We start from the raw sequence: 26,926 nt of genomic DNA, 5'->3' as shown, positions 1-26,926 counted from the left end.
TTATGAAAAAGCAGGAAAAGGTTAAACAATCACCACAATAAGCCACTATAACCAATATTTTATGGAATAAATTATTTCTAGTATGAATTAGAAATACTTTGTTTAGATACATATGTAAACCTGACTCAAAAAAATCACAAAAGATCATATTACATTAATGACACTCTTGAGCATTCATCACACATCCACCCACAGAAACAACGCAGGAGGTGAATAGAGATATAGTACCACGGAGTATTGCTGGGTGGGTGAGACTGGCAGGAGCGGGGATGGGTAAGGGGCTGTAGAGTACTGAACAGGCTGTGAAGAGGACTGCAGAGGACGAACAGGCTAAAGAATAACAGGTTGGCAAACAATGTTAATGTCAGAATAAAACGTTAGAAGAATTGCATAAAACGGAAATTTACACTTTTTTGGCAATAGCTTTAACTACATTTATAAAGTCATTTAAAATATAACAACATAGGAAACAACAAAAACAATACAAAGTGAAGCAACTCTAATACAGTAAAACTTTCAAAAACATGTACGCCTGAATTTATTACATAATTAGGAGAATAATTTTTTGCAATAAAATATTTCTTTATTATAGATTAACGGGAACAGGTGATTTAGGCATTTTGAATCCTATTATTTAACCAAGACCCCCGGGTTAAGTCAGTAAAAGCAAAACTGCTTCTCATTATTTCCTGGTTTTATGAAAGGGCTGCCCTATTTTGCAGTATAACACTAAATTATAAATGAAAAACTTCATTCTTACTATCAGACAGTAATAACTTACACAATAACTATTCCAATTACCCTACTGATAAGGTGAAATTAAGCAGTCTTTTGGGACCAAAGCCCCTAACTTTTAGCAATTTTATAAGAAAAATGCTCTGGGTAAAAAAATATATCCCAGCACTTTGGGAGGCCGAGGCGGGCGGATCACAAGGTCAGGAGATTGAGACCATCCTGGCTAACATGGTGAAACCCCGTCTCTACTAAAAAATACAAAAAATTAGCCGGGCATGGTGGCGGGCGCCTGTAGCCCAGCTACTCGGGAGGCTGAGACAGGAGAATGGCGTGAATCCAGGAGGCGGAGCTTGCAGTGAGCCGAGATCGCGCCACTGCACTCCAGCCTGGGCGCGAGAGGGAGACTCCGTCTTAAAACAAAACAAAACAAAACAAACAAACAAACAAAAAAACCCAAATATATATATATGGTGGGAACTATTAAGAATAATAGCCTAAGGAACAACAAACACATATATACATACAGACACATGCACACACACACAAACACCTCTTTTATATAAGGAAGATAAACGCTTTCTTTGTAATTAAACACATTTCTATTAAGATAGTACATATTAGGAGCTGAGAAACTAGTTACTTAAAATCTCTGGCCATTAATGAAATACTCCTGAGTTTCAGGAAAAAAAGGGTTTTATGTTTCCCAGGGGCACTCAAACACAGGTTTTTTTTTTTTTTTTTTTTAAAGTTGTAATCACTTTTCGATCTTGGGAATACAGCTGGTCATCCACAAACTAAAATTGCATCTGTTTAATTTTCTCATATTTATACTGTTTATTACAAAAACGGTAATATACATATTGGCTTAAAGACTATAGCAACCCACTTTACAGAAGGCAGTTAGACTAAGGTAAATTAAGTGACTTGTAGACAGCCACATAAGCAAGTAGATGAGGAACCCAGGGAATCTTACTTGATGAAAACTCTTAGTTAAAATGTATATTCATGCATCTCCTTCTGAACAATATCTCTGCATATTGTCTTCAGAGACAATACTTTAAAAATGTTAGATAAACTAATGGAATTAAGATTGTTCAGGCAATAATTTAAATAGAGAACTTCTATGTCAACTAAGATAGACATTGTTTGTCTATGACATCATAGATAGATAATAATGATTTGAGTTGCACTTTTACCACAAAATCAACACAACGGTTTCTAAAAAACAAAAGCTTAGATAAGCTTAAAAGAAAGCAAAAAAAAAATCTATAATTAAAGCATTAAAAAAATCTTTCAGTAAAAGCTGAAAGATCTATAAAGTAGCCTCTGGTTCCTCACAAAACTCATGGCTAGAAATAAGTGAGCTTCCTAACAGATGATAGTACATATTATACTACATGAGGTGCCATAGCTTTAGAACTCTCAATAACAAGCTACTTGATGTGTTATTAAGTCAGATAACCATTAAGACATAACTTTCAGATGACTTGATCTCCTATGTGTCAGATGAAACAAAAGTTTTAGTCAGCTGGGGGATTAAGGAAAGTACTATGAGCACCAAGGGTATGAATTAATGTCTTCCCGAATTTCAGAGAGTAATGAAAAAAACTGTGGGCTAGAAGATTGATTGATGAAAGTGAAATTCTGACACCATTTAGGGAAGAAAGAGCCTTAGCACATCCTTTTCCTACTTGAATTGCAACTGGCTGCAAAACAACATCCACCTAAAGTAATTGGTTTTACGTTAGGTCTAAGAAAAGTAGCCCTTCTGAAGGCTTTGGAAATCATAGCATTATTTTGTTTGGTTATTTGCAATCTCATTGATAAATTATTTCAGATTGTGCAAAAGGTATTCATTGAGAATCACTTTTGAGTCTCTGTTTCTGGATCTGATGATGCATTACCTGAACCTGGAGCAATGCTAGAAAAATAAGTTATGAAATTTGATGAATATCCCAAGAATTCCAATTATAGCTCATTAAAGCACCTGTTTCTCAACTAGGTGGCCTACATCTTCATTTAGAACTGTCTCTTATCACTAAATCAGACAAAGTTCTAAGAGATAATAATCTGAAATATATAATCACAGATAAATCCCAGAGTTTTTAAAAGTTGCCAGATTAACATTATTTCCACTGAAATTTAAATAAAAATGAAACCAAATGAAAATTAGTGTTTTAAAGCTCCTGGTAAAATACATGGCACTGCAAAGACAACTACATGACAGCATAATAAAGAGGAAACTCTTTGGGACCAAGCTGACTGAAGCCAAGGCAGAGAAAGCCAGGGAAGAAGTTTTATGCAAGCTCATTGTATGTAACCAAATGGGATTGGGAAGGGAATATGGGAGTCTGTGGAAATAGTTTTAGGCAATCTCTTCTACATACATTAACTGATTTCTATGGTCTTAGAAGTAAATCCATAACTTGTAAGTTCTTCTTTTTAAAAAACTGCCTTGCCCAGTATTAGGAGTCTTAATTGCCAGAAGTACAATTATTTTTTATGACTTTCACACCATTAAATAATGTAATTAAACTTGTATGCTCTTCAACCCTGCAATACAAATGATATCATTTGTGAGCAAAATTAATGAAATTTCTCCAGTTCAAGTTTATCATCATACTTCTTCTTCTTCTTTTTTTTTTTTTAAGGGATACTCACTTATTTATTTAATTTTTTTTTTTTTTTGAGACGGAGTCTCACTCTGTTACCCAGGCTGGAGTGCAGTGGCCTGATCTCGGCTCACTGCAACCTCCCGGGTTCAAGTGATTCTCCTGCCTCAGCCTCCTGAGTAGCTGAGACTATAGGTGCATACCACCACACCCGACTAATTTTTGTATTTTTAGTAGAGACAGGGGTTTCACCATTTGGGCCAGGCTGGGCTCAAACTCCTGACCTCAGGTGATCTGCCTGCCTCGGCCTCCTAAAGTGCTGGGATTACAGGTGTGAGCCAACGCGCCAGGCCCATCATACTTCTTTCATACAAAATCACTCTGCATGTTTTCACCAATGGAATACTGAGTCTCGCAGGGAAAAAGAGGTATAACTAACTACAGAAACTTTGATATGTTAAACAATCTTTACAAGTTAGAATAGGCCGGGTGCGGTGGCTCATGCCTGTAATCCCAGCACTTTGGGAGGCCGAGGTGGGCGGATCATGAGGTCAGGAGATAGAGACCATCCTGACTAACATGGTGAAACCCAGTCTCTACTAAAAATACAAAAAATTTGCCGGGCGTGGTGGCGGCCGCCTGTAGTCCCAGCTACTCAGGAGGCTGAGGCAGGAGAATGGTGTGAACCCAGGAGGTGGAGCTTGCAGTGAGCCAAGATCACTTCACTGCACTCCAGCCTGGGTGACAGAGCAAGACTCCATCTCAAAAAAAAAAAAAAGTTAGAATAAAAATAAGAGTTCATACTGGTATAGTCAAGTTCCCCAAAGATGGATAATACATCTGTAGGGGAAAAAGACTGAATGTGAAAATGAATGTGTAAATTCTAAACATTTTTACAAACTCAAAATATTACTGAGAGTACTTTTGGGAATTCTAACTCAGAACTGCTTTGTCTTTCATAGGGTAGGTAGAATGGATGAAGAGTACCTTGTAGAACCTGAGCAGCCTATCTCAGTTTCTTCTAACTGCTTAATCTGTGGAATCTTAAAACAACTCACTTTGCTCATTGGGCCAATGAACAATCACAGTTTTGTTTTTATTTCTCCTGTTGTCCATTTCTTGCTGTTGTGAAATAGGGATAAAATACTCACCAGACAGGCTCATATGATTAAAACAATTCCCTTCTTTCCAACATATTTTCAGTATTTATCAGGGGAAAAACCTTTGAAGTTATCTCTCTTTTCCTATGAGTAGTGAGTGGAATATCACTGGTGGCAGAATATTAAAGTTCTAAGAGATACTTAGGCTATCTCAATTATAATTAGCGAATTTAGTCCCAAATATGTAAAGGCAAGTCAACTTAGCATTATGTAATCATGGATATGTGCACCTGTGAGAAAATGTGATTAGCTGCTGGTTGTTGAGGTGGGGCTGGCAGAGGTGGCTGTGGAGGTCCAGGCACTTGGGATCTAACTGGTTGTTGAGTCATAGGAGGATTATACACAACTGGACTCCCATCTGGATTTATGAAGGGCTGACCTGAAAAATTTAAAAAGAGAGAAAAAAAATAACTTAGAATACAGGTGGAAAATAGGTCCTTTTACTAACAATTTACAAAGCATGTCCAAAATCCTTTAACCACAATAAAAAAAAACCCTAATATTTGAAAACAGAAAGATTTCCTTAGGTTGGGAAATGCCTGCTCTGACATGAGGCTATTAATAGTCTTTATTTCCCTCACTTAAATATTCAAATGTTTTACTGCATTTCTTATTATGGGGTACTGGCCCAGACCGCTAGTGAGCTTAATTTAATTAATTAATTAATTATTATTATTTTCTTAGACGGAGTCTCACTCTGTTGCCCAGGCTGGAGTACAGTGGCACAATCTCACCTCAGTGCAACCTCTGTCTCCTGGGTTCAAATGATTCTCCTGCCTCAGCCTCCCAAGTAGCTGGGATTACAGGCATGTGACACCACACATGGCTAATATTTGTATTTTTCGTAGAGATGGGGTTTCCCTACGTTGGCCAGGCTGGTCTTGAACTCCTGACCTCAGGTGATCCGTCCGCCTCGACCTCCCAAAGTAATCCTAGCCTTATTTCATAATATGTAGTGTTTCCTGAAAAACTCTGAATTGCGAAACACATTTAGCCTAAGAAATTCAGTTACAGGATTGGGGTCCTATAAGGCTATATTTCAGTTCAAAGAGAAAATGCTTGATTTCAGGATATTGGAAAGTTATTCATTAGTTTTTATTAGGAGGTACGAAATATCTAATGTTTAGGCCACATTACATATATTTCACTAATAAAATTAGAACTGGATGAAAAACTAAAATAATTAATAGCTCATGTTTCAAATTGTAAACTTGACGGTACTGTCCTTATTTTACAACCTCTTTTCTGTTTTTTTGAGACAGTCTCACTCTGTTGCCCGGCCCAGGCTGGAGTGCAGTGGTGCGATCTCACCTCACTGCAACCTCAGCCTCCCCCGGGTTCAAGCAATTCTCCTGCCTCAGCCTCCAGACTGGCTGGGATTATAGGCACCTGCCACCACGCCCGGCTAATTTTTATATTTTTAGTAGAGATGGGGTTTCACCATGTTGGCCAGGCTGGTCTCGAACTCCTGACCTCAAGTGATCCACCCGCCTTGGTCTCCTAAAGTGCTGGGATTACAGGTGTGAGCCACTGCACCTGGCTTCTCTACATGTACATTCTAAACAACTTTTTCTTATTACAAAAAGTAACATTTGTTTTAAGAAAATAACAAATAGAGACAAAAAAGAAAATAAATTCACCATAATCTCTGTGTGTGTGTGATTTCACTTTTAAGTTCAGGGGCACATGTGCAGGCTTGTTATACAGGTAAACTTGTGTTATGGTGGTTTATTATACAAATTATTTTGTCACCCATTATTTTTCCTGATCCTCTCCTTCCTCCCACCCTCCACCTTCCAATAAGCCCCAGTGTATATTGTCTCCCTCTTATGTGTTCACATGTTCTCAGCATTTAGCTCCCACTTACAAGTGAGAACGTGTGATATTTGGTTTTCTGTTCCTGCGTTAGTTTGCTAAGGATAATGGTCTCCAATTCCATCTGTGTTCCTGTGAAGGACATGATCTTATTCTTTTTTATGGCTTCATAGTATTTAATGGTGTATATGTACCACATTTTCTTTATCCAGTGTATCACTGATGGGCATTTAGGTTGATTCCATGTCTTTGCTGTTGTGGAATTCCCTATAATCATATCATTAACATTTCAGATACTGTCTTCCAGACATTTTTTCAATAAGTAGATTAAAAGATTAGTATTTTTCTTTACTAAAATTGGATTGTTAAAAAAAGAAACAAGAAGGGACTACATAAAAAGTAACTGTTCAATGATTACGAGTGAGAAAAATACACAGAAACAGAAAAATTTGACTGAAAAACAGTTTCTTAAATTGTCTTAAAAACATCTGTTCTTCCATAGTAAATCCCTTTCCACTTTTTTTTTGAGGAAACTTATGACATAAAAACATAATATTTGGGAGAGAAGACTATACTAGTCTATAGCTATCAAGCAGAAAAAGTCCTCTAAAGTAAAATTATTTTAATCAATTAGTATACTGATAATTTGTGTGACAGTTATAGATAACTAAAAACAAGTTGTCCTGGGTATTTGTTGACTGCTAAATAATTTGGAGAAAAAATTGGTGGAGCAGATTCGGGTGAAGGCGGTCAAATGTAATTTAAGGGTCGTCTTAAAAAAGTTAAATGTATTGTAATACTGTTGTCAAAAACCAGAGATCACTTTTTGATTCATTTAAATTAATAGTACAATTCAATTTCAGACCAATCAGTTTCTCACTCTATCCCTTCCTAAGCAAATGAATCTTTCATGTTACCAAAACCATATTAATATGTTTTGAATGAAAAATAATAGGAAAAAGTAAAATATTAAATCATCTTACATCTTGCTGGATAAAAACAGGAATGTTAGTAACATAATAACCTGAAGAATAAGAAGGTAATTACTAAGCAAAAATTGAATTTCTGAAAAATCAGTTATTTATGCTAATTTAATACTTATAAGAGAAAGAAATGTTTGCATACTTTGTCTTAAAAAGAGATGTGAATAAAACCTGAAAGTAATGAGTCCCAAGCCATGATTTTTCTACTACAAATGAAAGGAAAGGGCCAGGAACACTTAGAGACCTTATACTCCCACCCGTATCTGCCTGTAAACTACTGCCATTATGATGAGACCACATCAGCTAAATCTATGAGATTTAAAGTTATCAAAAGATCAAGGAGAGTTTTCATTACCTTGCCAAATGACTGGGCTATGCTATCTTGAAGAGATCAAGACTTCTTGTGATCTTTTAAAAGATCATTTTTTCTATATAAATCATTTTTACCAATTTACATAGTGAAATGTACTATAACTGCAGTTTCTTCACCTCTCTGAGGTTCAGTTTCTTTATCTGTAAATGAGGATTTCACCTACCTAACAAGGTTATAACATATTTAAAGCACCTAACAGAGCATATGGTAAAAGTAAATGCTCCAAAATGTAAATTACTATTAGCTAATTGCAAAGAATATGTATTGTCAATATTAATACATGACTCCCCCCAATTTTTTTTTTACTACCAATAAGATGTCCTTTACCTTTTCCTCAGTAGAAAATCAACACATTCTGAAAGATAATTATTTTCCCCCCTCCATTATATAATGAAAAAAAGCTGCTTATACAGTCCTTTTTCATAAAATGTATCCGATTTTCCCAAGTATAAAATTGTTGTATCATCCAAAAAAATCAATGTTGGTTAAAAAAAATTGTTATATCAAACAAAGCTCTTTCGTAGGTAGTTGTCTCATTTCCAGGAAATAAACTTTTTTAAAAATTATAATTGGGCTAGTATTTGGCATAGATGGTATCACAGATGTACAAGGGGAAAAAATGCTTTCTGATATAAATGTCTTTGAAACTTCCCTAGCATTAAGTGTTTTTGTTATAAAGTTCTTGGAAAATGCTAATTATTCATGAATAATAAAAAGCTGACTACACATATTCAGAAAATACATTTAATAAGTATCCTTAAATTTTCAGATAATTCCTGAAACACCTTTTTCCGGATACCAACCTGTTTGTGGGTTGATCAGAATACTGCCAGGTGGTATGCCTGCCGCTTCCAAGGGAAGCAAAAAGAAGCTAGTGCTAGGAGATGCGACTTGCCCATTTAGGCCACCATCAAAGGAAAGAGAACTATGAGTGCTGACAGTTGGATAGACGACAGGTGCGCCATGAGAAGACTGGCTGAGAGCTGTACCTGGAAGAGGCTGCTGGATGTGAGAAAGAGAGCCTGTAGATGACCCTACACTACCAGAAGACTCAGAACCTAGAAGAGGAGTAATGAAAAATATGGATTTTTTAAACCTCATATAAAAAACACAGGTTTTTAAAACAACAATAAAATTTACATTGCATAACATGCAGTTACTACATAAAAGCATTGGCTCTTTTTAATTTACTGTCCACGTTTGCTTACCCTCCCCATAATGAACAAGTTTAATACAGCAAACTGATTACGTAAGTTGTCAGAGAAATCACTGCCAAAGCATGCAACTTAAGCACGTTTATAACAACACCAGCCACAGACAGCCACAAAAAGCACATTACCCACATTCCCAAAAGGACAAAGTTATGTACATTTTACCTTTTAGATTAACACCTAGGAATATATAGATAATTTTCCCCCAGGAAAAAGAATTTAGTACAGCAAAATGCCCAAAATCTTTAATACCAGAAACCCCTTATCTATAAGAACACAGAAAGATTCAGTGTAAGAAATAAATGATAAATTCTGTATTAAGACAAACAACTGTCAAATTTAATTGCAGAATCTTAATTTCTCATTTTACTAGCATAGCATTTTCCCAAAATGTAAAATCAACTTTGAATATTTTATCTAATCAAGGGACAGAGATACCATGAAAAATATTCCAAGTACTTATACTGGTGTTAACTTAAAATTTATTTCTTACTGAACTAATTTGATAACTGATTTTTAAATGCCTTCATCCCTGCAATTTATTCCATTTTCTATTATACAGGGACTGAAAATGTCACTGATTTTTAGCATAATGGCTAAAAAAGGTGGCCAACGAGACAAAGAAAGAAAATGATTTGCATCTTATGTATATAGTTAATTAGGTTTTGAATAAGAGAACTGACTCTGGGATGGATAATTAATCTTTAATGAATGAAACAACTATGATACACTATACAGATTGCCTTCTGAAGGACAGCTTCTATTTTAAGTTATGCCAAAATAACTCTTCATAAAAACTGTATCAATTTACCCTAAGAATTAAAAACAAAAATAATTTTTTGCCTATTAAAAGGGCCAATTAATATTTCTTTTCATCTCTGAAGAGAATACAGAATACATATAGTACACATTCTTAAAATGTTTTAATTTGGCAGTGTGTCTACATAATTTTCTTATGATACATAAATAGCTTTTTCTGTTATGATGACCAAGTGGCCATTTTCCAAATAATGCATATTTGGTACACAAGTAGACTTCTCATACTGATAAAATTTACCTATTTTTAGCAAAATCCTAACATAGATACTAAGATATTTTTAATACAACCACATTATACATTAAAAAGATGACAACTGCAATTCATAAGCCTTAATAATTTAAAGCACTGATTACAGCCCTTCAGTTCAAATATGTCCTTCAATTCTTACATGTACAATACCTTATGTTTAGGCTCACCCAAATAGGTTAGGGAGAAAGTCATTTCTTTTACTTTTTTTTTTTTTTGAGACGGAGTCTCACTCTGTTACCCAGGCTGGAGTGCAGTGGTACGATCTCGGCTCACTACAGCCTCTGCCTCCTGGGTTCAAGCGATTCTCCTGCCTCAGCCTCCCAAACAGCTGGGACTACAGACACGTGCTATTACGCCCAGCTGATTTTTAAATATTTTTAGTAGAGATGGGGTTTTGCCATGTTGGCCAGGGTGGTCTTGAACTCCTGACCTCAGGTGATCTGCCTGCCTCGGCATCCCAAAGTGTTGGGATTACAGGCGTGAGCCACTGCGCCCGGACAGGGAAACACCCATTTTTGACTTTCATGCTTATTTTGGGATAAAAATAAAGATCTTCAAGGATCCTAAAAACACATGAGCTTCTTTAGTACTGAAGCCAGTTAGAGGAAATGGAAAGAAGAAATGTTATGAACCAATGAACTCCAAGGAAGCAGGTAGTAGAATGAGGAGATTATTGAAATTTTCAGTCATTTGTAAGTTACTTGTTTTTGTTTTTTAAATTCCTCAAAATCTCCTCAGCAATTTAATTTTTTTGATGGAAAATGAAGGACTTTATCATAAAAAATGCAATCAATAATTGATAGTATTAGCTGAAAATGCAATCAGTGTTAAATAATCCTAGGTGAGAAACCATGCCTTCTACCAACTACGAATAAGTAATAAAGAATTTCCAATTACCTATGGGCATTCAATCAAGAGATAATGTTTCATTGAACCTACCTAATTAAGTTTATGTCACAATAGAGAAGAATTTTTATGGTAATTGATGGTTGTAAATCTGTGTCCAGGACAGAGAGTGAATCCTCATGTCAAGAAACATATTACTCCTTAAGTGCTCTGGAGGTGGTCAAGGTACTATTGATAGTGATTTTATATTTTAGGATAATTAGAAGCCATCTGATAAATAAGGACCTAAGACAACATTAGGAAAACTAATGACTTGACTGCACAGTTTTGTGTAGATATTTATACCTGTTTTTGAAAGCCTGCCTATGCTTTTGCTGCTTCCAGAACTATCACCTCTTGTCAGGACTGAGATTCCACTGAAGCTGCTGGCTTTGGTTACAGCAGGTTTCAGGTTTCGAAGAGAGCTGTCTGAATCTGTGCTGCTCCAGGGTCGTGGTTCCGAGTACTTCAACTCATTCTCAGTGCTGCTTTGATGGCTATTTGTAGATCTCCCTGAAGCATCTTTATTAACTCTGTAATTTAGAAATAAAACCTTGAAAATCTAATGCAGGGGAACAAAAAGTAAAGAAAAAAATGCTTTAATTTTTCAATACTGTATTGAAAACATGCTTCCAATACCTAAATATCTGGCGCCTCTGCTGGGTACTACTGGCATCCTCGTCTTGGAGTCTGCTGGCATTTTAATAGGACATTTTAATTTTTATTAGCATCAGTCAGACAATTACCAAAACAGATGTTAAAAATTCCCTCACCTTTTGTCAATAATGTAATTCTCTTGGGAACACAGGGACTAGAAAAAAGAATAGATACAAAAAGTTGAGCTTTTGTCAAATATAACATAATGCCATCTGTAAACCAATGATGACAACAAAAATCATGTGTAATAATGTAAGTTAAAAATGGTGATAAGGGTACACAAATAAATAATAATGGAATTTTTTTTCTGGTTTGGAGATCCTATGCTTACTTTTAACAAATATATAATATATATATCTTGAAGCTATTTATTTTGTGGCTCAAATTAATTTGAAATTCAAATATTATCTTCCAAATAAGTGAACCCATTTTCATTATATATTCAAGGTATATATAGGATACATATTCCACTTCATTCACTTAACAAATATTTGATCACCTGTGCTTTATCTGTGGCTAGAGCAGTGAACAAGTAGCTATGCCTTAATGGTGCTTAAAGTCCTTCAGCACTGTTAATCTGGGTTAGGAATGACCATTTTTGTTTGTATGATTACAACAGTCTTCTAACTAGTTTTCCAGTTACCATTTTTTGCCCATTTTATATAACAGGAGCAATCTCTCTAAGATGTCAACTTGACTCTTCCCACTTGAATGGCTCCCAGATGTTTTAGCACCAGTGTCAGCAAACTATAGCGAGATACCTGTTTCTGCAAATAAAGTTTTACTGGAACACAGCCATGACCATTCACTTATGTATTGTCTGTGGCTGCTGTCACGTTTGAGTAGCAAAAAGTCGGATTTGAGTATCTGCAATGAAGACTATGTGGCTCACAATGCCTAAAACAGCTATTATCTGACCTTTACAGAAAAAGTCTGCTGACCAAAAAAGAAAAAAGCCAAAAGTAAAAAACGAAACAAAAAAAACACCACCAAAAACCCCAGAAGTCCAATCATCTTAAACCTTCAGGACCAAGTCATCTCATTTCTGATTATTTTTCCAACCTAAACTTTCCTCACTTCCTATATCACTCAGGCTAGAATCTGGCTACTCTGAATCTTTTGAGACAGAGTCACTCTGTCACCCAGGCTGGAGTGCAGTAGTGCCATCTTGGGTCACTGCAACCTGTACTTCCTGAGTTCAGGAGATCCTCCTGTTTCAGCCTCCTGAGTAGCTGGGACTACAGACGTGCACCATCATGCCTGGCTAATTTTTTGTAGAGATGGGGTTTTGCCATGTTGCTCAGGCTGGTCTTGAACTCCTGAGCTCAAGTGATCCACCCACCTCAGTGCTCCCATAGTGGTGGGATTACAGGTGTGAGTCACTGTGCCTGGCCTCCTCTTAAATCTTTTAATTCCTAATGTGTGTCAAGTTCTCCCTTACCTCTGGGCCTCTGTACATACTGACTCTCTACTTGGAACTCTTCACTCCTGTAAGGTTACTTCTTGGAAGCTAACTCTCCCATCCCTTCCCCAGTTCTGGTTTTCGTGCTTATCTGCTGTGTCATCTATTACACCTTCATGTCTCTATATAAACCACATACCCTGTTGTCATTACTTGCCTATTTACATCAAGGGCAGATACCTCATCTATCTTATAAACTAGAGAGAAGGACATTTAGTATAGGCTTGGAGTTCAGCAGACCTGGGTTGAAATCCCAACTCTGCCATTTTCTAGCTGTGTGATCTCTATTTTAGCCTCCTGGAATCTCAGGTTCCTTATCTGCAAAATAAAAACAATGATAGTATCTACCATATAGGGTTGTTTTGGGGATAAATTATTTTAACTGTCCATGAATATGTTCTCCAGTGCCTAGGATAGCACTTACTACAGGTGCTCAATAAAATTTGTTGAATGAATAAGTTCTTCACTTACAATCTGGATTTTAGTGTTATTTAATCTTCTTCTTTTTTTTTTTTTTTAACACAGAGGAAATTTCTATCTGTAGCTGATTAACACATATTGCAGGACAGATGCTTAGTAGATGTTGACAAAAAACAAATTGATTCTCTTCTGGCATATATGCATAAAATAATTAGCCATTTAGAAAGCCTATCTTATATAATCACTTATGAAGTAGAAAACAGATATTAACCTACAAAATCAATTAGCTTTATTTCAAAAGAAGAAATAAATTATTTGTCAAAGAAAGTCAACTAACAAGTAGCATCTAGAGTATATGATTTTGTAGACAGTGGAGCAATGTTCTATTAATAAAAATCTCAAGTCTGTCAGAAGTCTGGGGAAAAAAAATCACACAAACTATATAGACTGGAGAACATTCTTTTAATGACTCCTGTAGTCTATCTGCTTCCAACTTTTGTAAAATTTTATATAACTACTGCAATGTAGTATTTTATAAACTATTAAATTAATAACACAAGCAAAACTGATCTCAATATTTCTAAAAGATGACCTTATGTGCAACAAATGTGATTAAAAATAAATGTGATCAATAGATAAAAGGGAGACTGAGACCCTACAACGTAATTAGAATATACTCTAACATGAAGACCTAAATAAGTTAGTACATACATCTTGGGAAAATATTCGGTCTCTGGCTCTCTGGTACTCTTCTTCTCTTTCTTCTATAGATTTGCTTCTTCTGTCATCTTTCAAACGTATTCTCATCTACAGAAAAGAGGATAATTTTTAGGCAAATGAACTACTGGTACAGTATGTCTTGCACCTATACAAATGCTACAATTGTTCTAGATTACCTGGTTATCATCTTTGTCAAAGCTAGAGTTATCTCTCTTGAGGATATAACGTTTCTGAAAGTCTTCACCTTTATCATCCTTAATATGTTCATTAAATTTCTGATCAGGTCTTAAAAAACAAAAACAAAAACAAAGGAACAGGAAAAGATAATGAACAATATTAGCAAAGAAGTTAAACATAACATTTTATGAAAAGAAATAAAATAAAAGTTACCACTTTTTAGTGCCATCCATAGATACTTATGCAATCTCATTTAGTCCTCACAACAATCTCATGAGAAAATACTAACTATTCCATGTTATGGTTGAGAGGCCATATCAAATACAATGTTGGCTCTGGAGTCAGTCCACTTGGATTCAAAGGTTGAGCTTTAGCACTTTAGCTGCTTTATGACTTGCACAAGTTACTTAACCTTTCTCTTTCCCGGTTTCTTTATTTGTAAAATGGGAATTATATAGTGTACCTACTTCTTAGGGTTGTTCTGAAGATGAAATGAAAATGTCAATAACACATAAAACAGTAAACACTCAGAAGTTAGTTACTGATATAAATATTATTGAACAAACCGAGGTTCAAATGGCTTAAGCAAATATGCAAGGTCAAAGGCAGGCATATGATTAAGCCATAGTTGGAGCCCAGGTCAGTTAGACCCAAAGCCTGTACTGCCTCGTCTAAACCTACGAAAAAATGCTGGGACAAGGAAAGTGCAGTACCGTATCTTATGCTACTCCTATGGTACCTAGATTGGTGTTATACCTGAAAGTAATAAAATATTTTGTCATTCAATTAGCTAAAAACTTACAGACTACTTCAAAGTGCATCCATTAATTTTAAATTACAGTAGGGCACAGGTTTGCTTAACATTAACTGGAACAGGTTAGAAAAGAGATGTTCTTTTATAGAGGTCAAAGTTGTGACCTAAAGTAACGATTATGAAATCTTAGCAATATATTTTATAGTGGACTCATCTTTCTTCCACAGAAATGTTGCAAGTTCCACTGTGATCTAGAGGACAAACACAAGGTTGTGGCCCTTGGAAAATTACAATTATATAAAATTTCACCTCCCAAAATACATTCTCAGCTTCAACAAATTAATTCAATCAATACTCCTGTGACTATCATTCTATTATAAAACTGGAATTATTCTTTTGAAATATGAAATATAACAAAATATTAAATAGCTTTAGAGAAAATCTCATTGAACTCCTAGGTAGTTTTTATAGTTCAAATATCTATTATATAGTCAAATGATATATGTGAATAACCTAAGTAAATTTCTAATCCAAATAAATCTGAGTAATGGTATTTTCAGCAAACTTCCTTATATCTAGAACCTAAGTAACACTTCTTTTTAAAAACATTTTTTAGAGACAGAGTCTCACTCTGTCACCCAGGCTGGAGTGCCATGGCACGATCTTGGCTCACTGCAACCTCTGCCGCCTGTGTTCAAGCGATTCTCCTGTCTCAGCCTTCTGAGTAGGTGGAATTACAGGAGGGTGCCACCATGCCCAGCTAATTTTTTTTGTTATTTTTAGTAGAGATGGGGTTTCATCATGTTGGCCAGGCTGGTTGCACACTCCCGACCTCAAGTGATCCACCTGCCTCAGTCTCCCAAAGTGCTGGGATTACAGGCGTGAGACATTGCGCCTGGCCCTAGAACCGAAGTAATACTTTTGAACATTTATTTTAACCTATGAATTTCTAATAAAGTACGTAAAAGCCTCCTGTCAAATTATGCAAAAGGAGATTAAAAGTGAGAATTATCTAAGCAAGTTAATGAAATTTCTATTGTAAAATACTTAGATGGGTGAAATAGAGAACAGATTTGTACATAAATATATGTAAGAAGTAAAAGAAAAATAAGAAGACGAAAAACAGCTTTGTGACCAAAATAATAAGAAAAAGAGTATTTTCTTCAAGGGTTTGAAAGATTTTTATTTAGTTCTGACCATGGCAGTATGTTATTTTTGTCACATGATTGCCCCATTGACTTATGTCATCTATCTTTGTAACTGTTCAAAGTCACATTTTCTTATTCATGGAGTTTATATTTGAATGAGAGACTGCTATTCCAAAGTGAACTATAAGGTTTAACCAAGGGCCTGGCAACTTTTCTAAGAGCAGCTGGATTCCCACACCAACAGCACTGGCAGGCATTTCAGCTAACCTTAAGACTGTCTTACCTCATTCTTTTACAGATGCCTGAATTTACTGCCCTGTAATCGCCAACTTCCCGCTCCATTGAGACACCCCAGTGGACACTGGGTTGTTGACATCCATAACACCACTGATTCAAGGCTGGAGCGGGTAATCTCCCTATGAGGAAAAGGTAAGTTTGTTTTTATTCAATATGGAGCAGATCTCTAAGGTTTTCTGATTTACAACCTTCTTCATATCCCAGAAGATATATATATATATAAAAAGTACAGTGTAACTTCAATGATCTGAACTGTCTGATTATAATTATATTATTGACCCATACTTCTTTAAGTATATTATAAGCATCTCTGCTGAGCCTAGCTTTTGATTATCTTGATAAAGACAGCTCTAAAGCTTTTTGACATCATTCATATAATTCAAATAACTGAGGTTACACTGTATTGAAAACCTTAGAGAGTCACCAGTCAAAATGTTAGTCAAAATGCCTGCTAATGTATATGTGCTTGTGTATCCAGCAGCTCTGAGTAATGTTGAGAGGTACTGGTTAAATGAATTAACAGTTCTATTCACCTCTAGCTCAGCTCATAGCTTAATGGTTACTATCCTACTTTAGTCATGATATAACTGACTGGAAAAAGACTAACTGAAAAGAATATTAAAGACGAAGGGATATGAAAATTTAAATTTTAATGAAAACTAAATCAGACTCACATTTTGGTAACATTTAATCCCTATAAGAAGAAAAGATCCCTTTCTAAACACATCTATTTTCACTAATTTACTTTTAATTATAGGAACGATCATTTAAAAATACTAAAGTATTTACTTAGTTTACAAAAAGACTATTTAAAATGGGAGAAAACCAATAGTTCCAGCAAGTGATATGGCAGCTATAAGGACAAAAGACCATAAATCAGAAAAGGCATAGATGAATTAAATATAACCATGCAAATTAAATCATTCATAGATAAGAACCTGGGAGAAATCTGGCTTCAGGAAAGAAAGAAAAATAATGGACCAAAAAGGATTATTTATGCCATCTGAAGTTGACTGCTATTCATTACCACAGACTTGTTGCTGCCTCATATCAAACTGAAATTCCTTTTGATAGGCAAATCACCATCAAAATATAAATTTCAGCTGAACTCAGCTAGTTGTTTTAGGATTAGCCTTATAAATAGGCAGAAGATGTAACGGATGTGCTGTGTATGTTTTATAACTTGGGTGCCTCTGCATTGGGTCTTCTGTTCCCAAGTAACAGCAATGATGATCTACTTCCGTAATACTATAAAGCAATCAATTCTTAAAACAAAAAGCTCCTCCGGAGAATCATACATAGCCCAGGAAGAAGACAGCACTAATGATATTGCATTAACCAACAGTCCCACTTTCTTAAGAATTGTGAGAGAAAAGGAGTAAATTCAGAGGCTTTTGGAAAGAACGGTAAACTGACAGAAGATTAACTAAATGTGAGGGTGTCACGGACAAAGTCTGCTCTCTCTTGTGTTTTTTTTTTTTTTTTTTTTTTAATTTGACTAAGGCTGGCTATAGCTGTCTAAATTAATTTTAAAAATCCCTAAGAGTGGTTGTCAAACATCACTGATACTATGTCCTCTGGATTTTTATTTTTTTACCATATGCCCCAGTCCTCATTCATATGCCATATTTGAGTCCAGGCTGTTGCATTTTGTTCCCAGTAAACTAAATGTGTTTTTCAGTCCTATCACATAAGGTTATCATGAAACTTAATCAGACTGTTCAAACATGTGGAAAACCTCAGATGAAAGGTAATATAGAAAGATAAAGTATTATTATTTAGATATATAATATATAGTTACATCTCTTGACACTTACATTCTTGTATTGCTAGTTTTGTTTACTATGACAGACTTCCCACTCTGATCAACATTGTGGTCTAATCCAAAGTAAGCGGCTACTCTGTGTAATAGCATCCTATGGTAAGATGTCATTGGGGGGAACTTTTTACGTGGAGACCTAGAAGCACAAGAAAAACCAACTTAGTAAGTCAAGGAGAATGGTGATGACAATTTCTTTTCTTGTTAAATGTCAGGACTTACTCATTATTACCAATGAAATCTAAAATTTCTTGTTCCAATTTCAGCAGCATCATTCTGTCCCTGAAACAAAGTATGAAGACTCTTATATGTAAAACTTAGCAATGAAGTAATCACAAATGTCAACAGCCTATGATTTATACAGCTAAATTTCACCCCCTAAAAACTATACATTCAGTATTACCCCAATCTTGATGCTAGAATATTTATTAATGTTTTAAAACAAAAGATGATTTTTGTAGTTTAACTTTTTATTACAGAAGTTTTCACACATACACTAATGTAGAGAATAGTGTAATGAATTTTGATGTACCCATCACCCAACTTTAACAATAATCAACATGTGGCTATTCGTAAATGCATTTTTTTTTTTTGCTTACACATAACGAAGGAACTTAAATGTATTTTGATCTGCTTAGTATTACTATATTAGAGTTTGCTCTGTGAATGTGTGGATAATAAAAGCATTTTAGTTTTTATTTCCTCATTCAATAAAGTGGAGAGGAAGCAGAAGAACAGACATCTTTAGTTAGGCTCAGGACTTTGTTATCATGCTGAACTCCATAGAAACAGTATTCTAAAGAACATGCAACGCCAGTAACACCAGGAATACTTCTATGGGAATCTAATACTAGTATGTAGATGGGACTATGGCAGAGAAGTATTAATTATATCGCTAATTTAGAAGAAGAGGATATTTCAACCCATTCTATAAACTGCCATTATATATTTTTAAATTTTCCCATAAAAATCTAAGTGAACCAAAAACCTCCAACATATAAAATAAATAAGGACTCTAGGGAGTACCTGTATGTGCTCCTTTAGATCACTAGGGTCTTATTTAGTTCTCTTAGCTGCAACAAATTAATGGTATCGCTCCCCAAAGGACCTCCCTGCTCACACATGCATAACATGGCTCTAGAATTTTCCTGTGCTAATTCGAAATTTCAAGTACATGTGAAAAAAAAATGTAACTTACAGAAACTTAAAAGCTAAAAGCAGCTTTACAAATCATTCAGTTTTGTCTTCCAAAGTTTACAGATCAAGAAAACGAGGCCAAGAGGTTAATGATTCCCTAAAATAAACACTATGCAGATTATTCTCAATTTCAATAGAAGAACTGGTAGCCCCTGCTTTGGTCACCTGAAAGTCTACACATCAGACCTGCATTTGATTCTCCTCCTATACTGCAAAAGTTTCATAAAACTAAGTAATAACATTTCCCCCCATCATTCATTAAATATTTAACTTACATTTTTATATTTGTTTAAAAAAAATCAACAGAAAAACATGTCTACCTGGTGATTTCAAATCCAAAGCTGAACACAGAATTACATTTTAACAAAATTTACAGCAATATTCAGTTTTGTTTCCAAACCTGCTTCTCCTTAGTATATCCCATCTCAGTAAGTGGCACCACCTTCTACTCAGTATATGATAGTAGAAGCATGAGAATTTTAGTTTTTTTTTTTTTTTTTTTTGGTTGAGACGGAGTTTTGCTCTTGTTGCCCAGGCTGGAGTGCAATGGCACAATCTCGGCTCACTGCTACCTCCGCCTCTCAGGTTCAAGCAATTCTCCTGCCTCAGCCTCCCGATTAGCTGGGACTACAGGCATGCGCCACCACGCCAGACTAATTTTCTATTTTTAGTAGAGTCGGGGTTTGTCCATGTTGGTCAGGCTGGTCTCGAAGGTTTTTTTTTTTTTTAATCATCCTTTTTCAAATGCTCCAATACAGTTAATTACTACTGCAAATTTTATCTACTTTTGATCTATTTTTCTACTGCCACAACCCTGGATCCACGCAATAGGATTTCTGGCTTGACTACTACAGCAGGAGTATATTGTCTCCCTGTATCTTCCCTGATCTTCCCTAATCTATTCTACATGAAACATGCATAACAATCTTTTAAGAACACATATGTGATCACACATCACTCCCTTTGTTAAATCTGTCATGGGTTTCTTACTGTTCTTAGAACTAAACATATGTACAAGGCAGGCATGAGCTGGTCTTCATCCAGCTCCAGCCTCATCTCCTGACGTGAACTCACAAAACTGTTATCATCCTGGTTTACTTCTGTATTTGCCAAGCTCCTGTCTTTCTCAGGTACTTTGAACATGCTGTTCCCCTTTGCTGAAACATTCTTATATTCTTTCTTAGAATTGTTTCTTTCATATTTTTCTTTAATAGCATTTATCACACTTATTGTCATATATAGTTATTTGAACTATTTGTATACAGAAAGGTTCAACAAAAATATTTTGCATGGAATAAATTAATAAAATTACTTCATCCAGAAGGTCTTTTAGTATTCTTTTTGTTTTTCTTAAATTTTAGGGGAGGGTGAAGAATTTTTACTTCCTAAAGTTTTCCCAACAAATAATTTATTTACTAAATTATAAGACCCTCTTTCACCCAAGTTTTGTTTGTTTGTTTGTTTGTTTGTTTTTGAGACAGTCTCGCTCTGTCCCCCAGGCTGGAGTGCAGTGGCACAATCTCGGCTCCCTGCAACCTCTGCCTCCCGGGTTCAAGCGATTCTCCTGCCTCAGCTTCCCGGTAGCTGGGGTTACAGGTGTGTGCCACCACACCTGGCAAATTTTTGTATTTTTAGTAGTCACAGGGTTTCACCACATTGTCCAGGCTGGTCTTGAACTCCCGACCTAAGGTGATCCACCCGCCTCGGCCTCCTAAAGTGCTGGGATTACAGGCGTGAGCCACTGTGCCCAGCCTCATCCAAGCTTTTGGGGTTATTGTGAGAAAGTATTTTCAGTAACTTTTATAATTTACATATTGCCTTACTGTAAAAATATAAAGACGAGAATCAAAAGCAGGCAACTAGCTGGGTGCGGTGGCTCACGCCTGTAATCCCAGTACTTTGGGAGGTTGAGGTGGGCAGGTCACCTGAGGTAGGGAGTTCAAGAGCAGCCTGACCAACATGGAGAAACCCCCATCTCTACTAAAAATACAAAAATAGCCGGGCGTGGTGGCGCATGCCTGTAATCCCAGCTACTTGGAGGCTGAGGTAGGAGAATCGCTTGAACCCGGGAGGCGGAGGTTGCTGTGAGCCGAGATTGCGCCATTGCACTCCAGCCTGGGCAACAAGAGTGAAACTCCATCTCAAAAACAAACAAACAAACAAACAAAAAAGGAGGCAACTTATTTGGAGTTCATAAAACAGTACATTTAAATTGATCTTCTATGTTTGAGCTAAAGAGCAGGTATAAGAATATTTCAATCGTTCTTCAGTGAAATGCACTGCCACTGAAATTTCCACTATCTGCATGAAATAACAGAATCTAACAATTTTACTAGCAATTGACACAAATTTAGGCTTTCTCTCCCCTTAAGACGTAGATCTATAGATTGTAGAGGATTTTTAGATTATCTGGGTCACTTATTTTAAAAAAGATACCCTGCTTTTAGTAGCACTTGTTAAAAAAACAAGAATGACAACTTTCCTAAGGTCTTAAGATTTATACCTTCTGCCTTTTATTCCACATTGTAGCTTATCCAAGCTTTCAAATTTTCAAATCTGTAATTGAGGTTAGATATTTTTATAATGGTCATAAGTTAAAGGTTACTAATCCTTTATAGGGGCCCTACATATGAGACTCAAACTAACAGGTAAACTACTTTTCTTAAGGTATACTGATCTTTTAGCAGGTGAGCCAAAACCATCTAAAAGTAGGCACAAACTAAAACTTCTATCATGTAACCTTTAAAATGAACTGATACATGCTGTTAATTATTAAAGAAGTAATAAAAACAAGCTAATAAACTAAAAGCTAAAATGAAGGGTTAACAATCTTTTAGTTACTATTGTTCTAGTCATTATTCCAGAAGTAATTTTAGAGAAAGAGGGAACCGATGTTATACCAGTGGCAAATAAAAAAAGAAGAACATAGTAATGCTTCTGTTTGACCACCCTCCACCCAACGTTTCATATGCTCTTGGTTAAATGTCTGCAACAGATAAGAAGTAAAATGACTTAAATATTACCTCCAATAAAAATGACTTTTAGAAGATATTTCAGAGAACAAATACGTGATGTTCCCTAGAGCAAAACAAATTACTTAAAAAAATCCATCTTCAGGTTAATCCATGGTATTGTTTTCCTATTACATAATATAAGTTATCTGTACCATCCATATTTCTCCATATAAAATTTATACAATATGGCTAAAAGCAACACAAAAATACATATAAAATTATGTCAGTGAGTGTAATCTTTATCAGTAACACCTTCAGGTTCCTAGGTTCTAATTTATTAATGACTGTATTTAATAGGGTAGTCTCTGAAAATATTGCAGACACCCAGAAATTCCAGATAACTTATTATTTAACCCCTGAAATTTAGTTTATTTATTGGGCTATGACAAGATAATGAAGATTTAATGATGTGAAAAAAAATCTTGAAATTAAAGTGATCCAAAAAGGAAAGGCTGACTAAATTTTAGTATCACTAAAAATAAATCTGCTTAACATCTAGTAGAATTCTCCAGGCAATATTCAACCCTGAATGCTTCAGGGGGAATTTGCCATACTTCTAACTAATTGTGTACCAGGTATAGCTGGCAATTAGCTGTATGCTTCACTGAGAGAGAATACTGAATCAATTATTAAGCAAACCTTATTTCTCACAAAATTTAACATTAGCTTCAACTTCCTAAAACCACAATGACACTAATAGTAACTTATACATTAGCCATTACACGAATTATTCACTTGTATATTTGCTCAAATAAAAATGCATACACAGAAGGAATAAAAAAAGGTACATGCTACAATATGGATGAACCTTAAAAACATTATGCTAAGTGAATAAAAGCCAGTCATGAATGACCATATATTACATAATTTCATTCATATGAAATGTCCAGAACAGGGAAATCTACAGAAACAGAAAACAGATTAGGGTTGGGATCATCCAATATCAGTATTACTATTATTATTAGCATAGGAATAGCTACAATGTAAGGGGTTTCTTTTGGGGCAATGAAAAAGTTCTATAACTGTGGTAATAGTGCTCCTATCTGTATATTGAATATACTAAAAACCATTAAACCGTACAGTTAAAAAATGTCTATGTGGATAACTTAAAAACGTTTGCATCTATAGAGGAAAAATACACAATCAAAACATAATTTGGAAGACATAAAAATGGATTTATAATCTTTGTTCCTTGCTGATGTCTTTCCCACAGGTTTAGAGAGAGAAGAAAAATTCTGCCTGTCTAGAATCTTATTTTACTCATACTAGTTATGAATTCCTACCTTCCCACTTATTACTCAACCCACTGAGTTCTGGTTCCCACCACCCTATCCCAAATGAAATGACTTGTTAAAATAGCCAACAATTTCTAACTTCTGAATCTAACAAATTATTTTTGGTACTTGTTTCGGAAAACCTCTTTAATCATGTTTTCCCTCTGTTCTCACACCAACACAACAACAATCAACAGAGAAGACTTCTGTGACCCGAAATATGTGGAGATTTCTCTCCACCAGCAAGCAAGCAAGCAAGCAAGCAAGCAAGCAAGCAAGCAAGCAAGCAAGCAAGCAAGCAAGCAAGCAAGCAAGCAAGCAAGCAAGCAGTTCTGCAGTGGACAGCAGCTGGGTGTCCTCCAATTCAATTCTGACACTCTATACCTGGAGATAGTGTCAGATCCCACAGTTTGGGGCTCAGTCCCCAAGAATGCCCCACTTCAGACACCAGTTCCAAGTCTAGGCCTCTGGAACTTCTGACTACCGGCTTCAAGTTGGGGTTCCCATGACCCCTGCTTTGGATTCAACTAGTTTGCTGGAGCAGATCACAGAACTCAGGGAAACACTTACTCATATTTGTTGGTTTATTATAAAGGATACAGATGAAGAGATGCATACAACGAAGTATGGGGGAAGAGGGATGGAGCTTGCATTCTTTTCCTGGGGCCTGACATCCTCCAGGAACTTCCATGTGTTCAGCTATCTGGAAGCCCTCTGAATCTGTCCTTTTGGGTTTTTATGAAGTCTTCATTATGTAGGCATGATTGTTGAGGAGACTGACCTTCACCAATCTCCTCATCCAGGAGGCTGGGAGCAGGGGCTGAAGTCCCAACCCTCTGAACATGCCTTTGTCCTTCCAGTGACCAGCCTAATCTGATATCTTGAAGCTATCAGTCAACATTAGCATACAAAAAGATAGCTCTTTGGAGATTACAGGTATTTTAGTTATAAGCTAGGAAATGGAGGCAGACCAAATATATATATTCTGCAATCTTACAATACTTATATTTTCATATCCCTCTGTTATTTTATTTTAATTAATTAATTCATTTATTTTGAGATGGAGTTTTGCTCTTATTGCCCAGGCTGGAGTGCAATGGCGTGATCTCGGCTCACTGCAACCTCTGCCTTCCAGATTCAAGCAGTTCTCCTGCTTCAGCCTCCCAAGTAGCTAGGATTACAGGCATGCACCACCCAGCTAATTCTTGTATTTTTAGTAGAGACGGGGTTTCACCATGTTAGTCAGGCTGGTGTTGAACTCCTGACCTCAGGTGATCCACTGTCCTCAGCCTGCTAAAGTACTGGGATTACCGGCATGAATCATTGTGCAGGGCCCCTCTGTTATTTTATTTTCAGTGTAACTGTTCCCTTTTGTTTGAGTTCCAGGACAAATGTTCTCAGGATTCCTCCGCTCTCTCTCTCTCTTTAGAGATGGAGTCCAGGCTGGAGGGCAGTGGTGAGATCATAGCTCAGTGCAGCCTCAACCTCCAGGACTCCAGTAATCCTCCCACCTCAGCCTCCTGAGTAGGTGGGACTACAAGCACATGCCACCAGGCCCTGTTTTTGCTATCTTTAGTACTTGGCCATTCTGTTCTACTCTACTGTCCCCATTGCCTTTCCATATACAAATGATCATCAAGTCCTGCCATGATACTTCCTAAATATCTTTCAAATGTGTCTTTTCCTCTCCATTCTTTTCTATGGTCTCCTAGCCACTCTTTTTCTTTACAGTTATCTCTGCCAAAATAATCTTTCTAAAACACCAAAGTAATCTTTCCAAAACACAAATCTCATTATGGTATGGCCCTATTTAAAATCCTGTTTAACTACTCCTTAACTTGGCATGCCATAGTCAGTATTTCTCGACTGATGCACTACTGGCATTTCAAGACAATTTTTCATGGTTCATCACTGTTTTATAGGTCTTTTTGGCATCCCTGGCTTCCCAGCAGCACTCTGCACTCACTGGGACAATCAAAAGGTCCCCTTACATTTCCTCACTGCCATAGGGTGTTGGTATTATCCCTTGCTGACGATAGTTGGATATGGCCTATGCTTCATATCTCACCAGTACCTTTACTGTCACTTCCCTTTTTTTTTTTTTTTGAGACGGAGTCTTACCCTGTCGCCCAGGCTGGAGTGCAGTGGTACATCTCCACTCACTGCAAGCTCTGCCTCCCAGGTTTACGCCATTCCCCTGCCTCAGCCTCCCGCGCAGCTGGGACTACAGGCACCCGCCATCACACCCAGCTAATTTTTTATATTTTTAGTAGAGACGGGGTTTCACCGTGTTAGCCAGGATGGTCTCGATCTCCTGACCTCGTGATCCACCCGCCTCGGCCTCCCAAAGTGCTGGGATTACAAGCTTGAGCCACTGCGCCCGACCTTTACCATCACTTTCTAGAATAACTTGCCACATGCCTCTGAGAGCCAGAGGGTACGATCTTATCTTTCCTTGAATATAACACTTCCTCTCACATAACTATGCCTTGGCAATCCTCTAGTCTCTATCTCAAACGCCCTTCCCATGTTTCTCTGTATAGACAGCTCCAATATAAAACACTCTTAATTCAAGATTCAGGTTAGGCACTACCTTTTCAGTGACATATTCCAAAATCCTTTCAGAGGTTGTGGCCCTCCTCTGGCTATTACAGCACCTGTAAACCTCTTTTACATTTGTTTTATTTTAATTATCAGGTATCTTTTTCTAGTACAGAGACAGTGAATACTGTAGGGTCAGAGCTTTTATGTAATACCTTTTCATATCTACAATGTTTAGCACAATGCTTGCCACATAGTTAGAGCTGTTCAAGAAACTCATAAATTTATCTTTCTGTTGGGACTACTGGGGAATAAACTTGAACTGGAGGAAAAAAAGTCAAGGAGAGTTGCCTATCTTCTCTCTAAATCCTTACCTATAATCCTTCAGCTCCTATTATAGAGACCACTTCATTTTGGTAATTCTCTTTGGGGTTGATATTAAATACAAAACAGAAAATCAAGATAGTACTGAATACAATACATCCTGAATAAAAACAAATTATCTTGAAGCAAGACTGTGCAAGAGATAAACAACTCTCTTATCTTCCGTGTGCCCATATCTAGTGACATCATTTTTATTTCAATGTATGTCAACTCTGGAAA

General features: G+C 36.3%; 1 protein-coding gene across 50 annotated transcripts in view; it reads right to left on the bottom strand.

The window, feature by feature from the left end:
- Positions 1-26,926, bottom strand: part of R3HDM1 (R3H domain containing 1) — a 194,255-nt gene that overhangs the window by 75,039 nt on the left and 92,290 nt on the right. For 7 of the 50 annotated variants that reach the window (XM_055380798.2, XM_055380799.2, XM_055380836.2 and 4 more), the window contains 9 exons: positions 18,520-18,579; positions 18,296-18,436; positions 14,279-14,387; positions 14,094-14,189; positions 11,617-11,654; positions 11,483-11,536; positions 11,150-11,376; positions 8,482-8,736; positions 4,738-4,886 (listed from right to left, as the gene is read on the bottom strand). In XM_055380798.2, coding sequence (XP_055236773.1) covers positions 4,738-4,886; positions 8,482-8,736; positions 11,150-11,376; positions 11,483-11,536; positions 11,617-11,654; positions 14,094-14,189; positions 14,279-14,387; positions 18,296-18,436; positions 18,520-18,579 — 1,129 coding nt within the window. Of the gene's footprint in view, positions 1-228; positions 331-4,737; positions 4,887-8,481; positions 8,737-11,149; positions 11,377-11,482; positions 11,537-11,616; positions 11,655-14,093; positions 14,190-14,278; positions 14,388-18,295; positions 18,437-18,519; positions 18,580-26,926 lie in introns of all 50 variants that reach the window. The other 43 variants (XR_010129562.1, XM_019022125.4, XM_055380828.2 and 40 more) reach the window with 13 other exon arrangements.

Source organism: Gorilla gorilla, chromosome 11, assembly GCF_029281585.2.
Source record: "Gorilla gorilla gorilla isolate KB3781 chromosome 11, NHGRI_mGorGor1-v2.1_pri, whole genome shotgun sequence".
In the NCBI taxonomy this organism is placed as follows: Eukaryota; Metazoa; Chordata; class Mammalia; order Primates; family Hominidae; genus Gorilla; species Gorilla gorilla.
The sequence above is the reverse complement of the archived record's forward strand: the minus strand, read 5'-3'. Positions and strand labels throughout refer to the sequence as shown.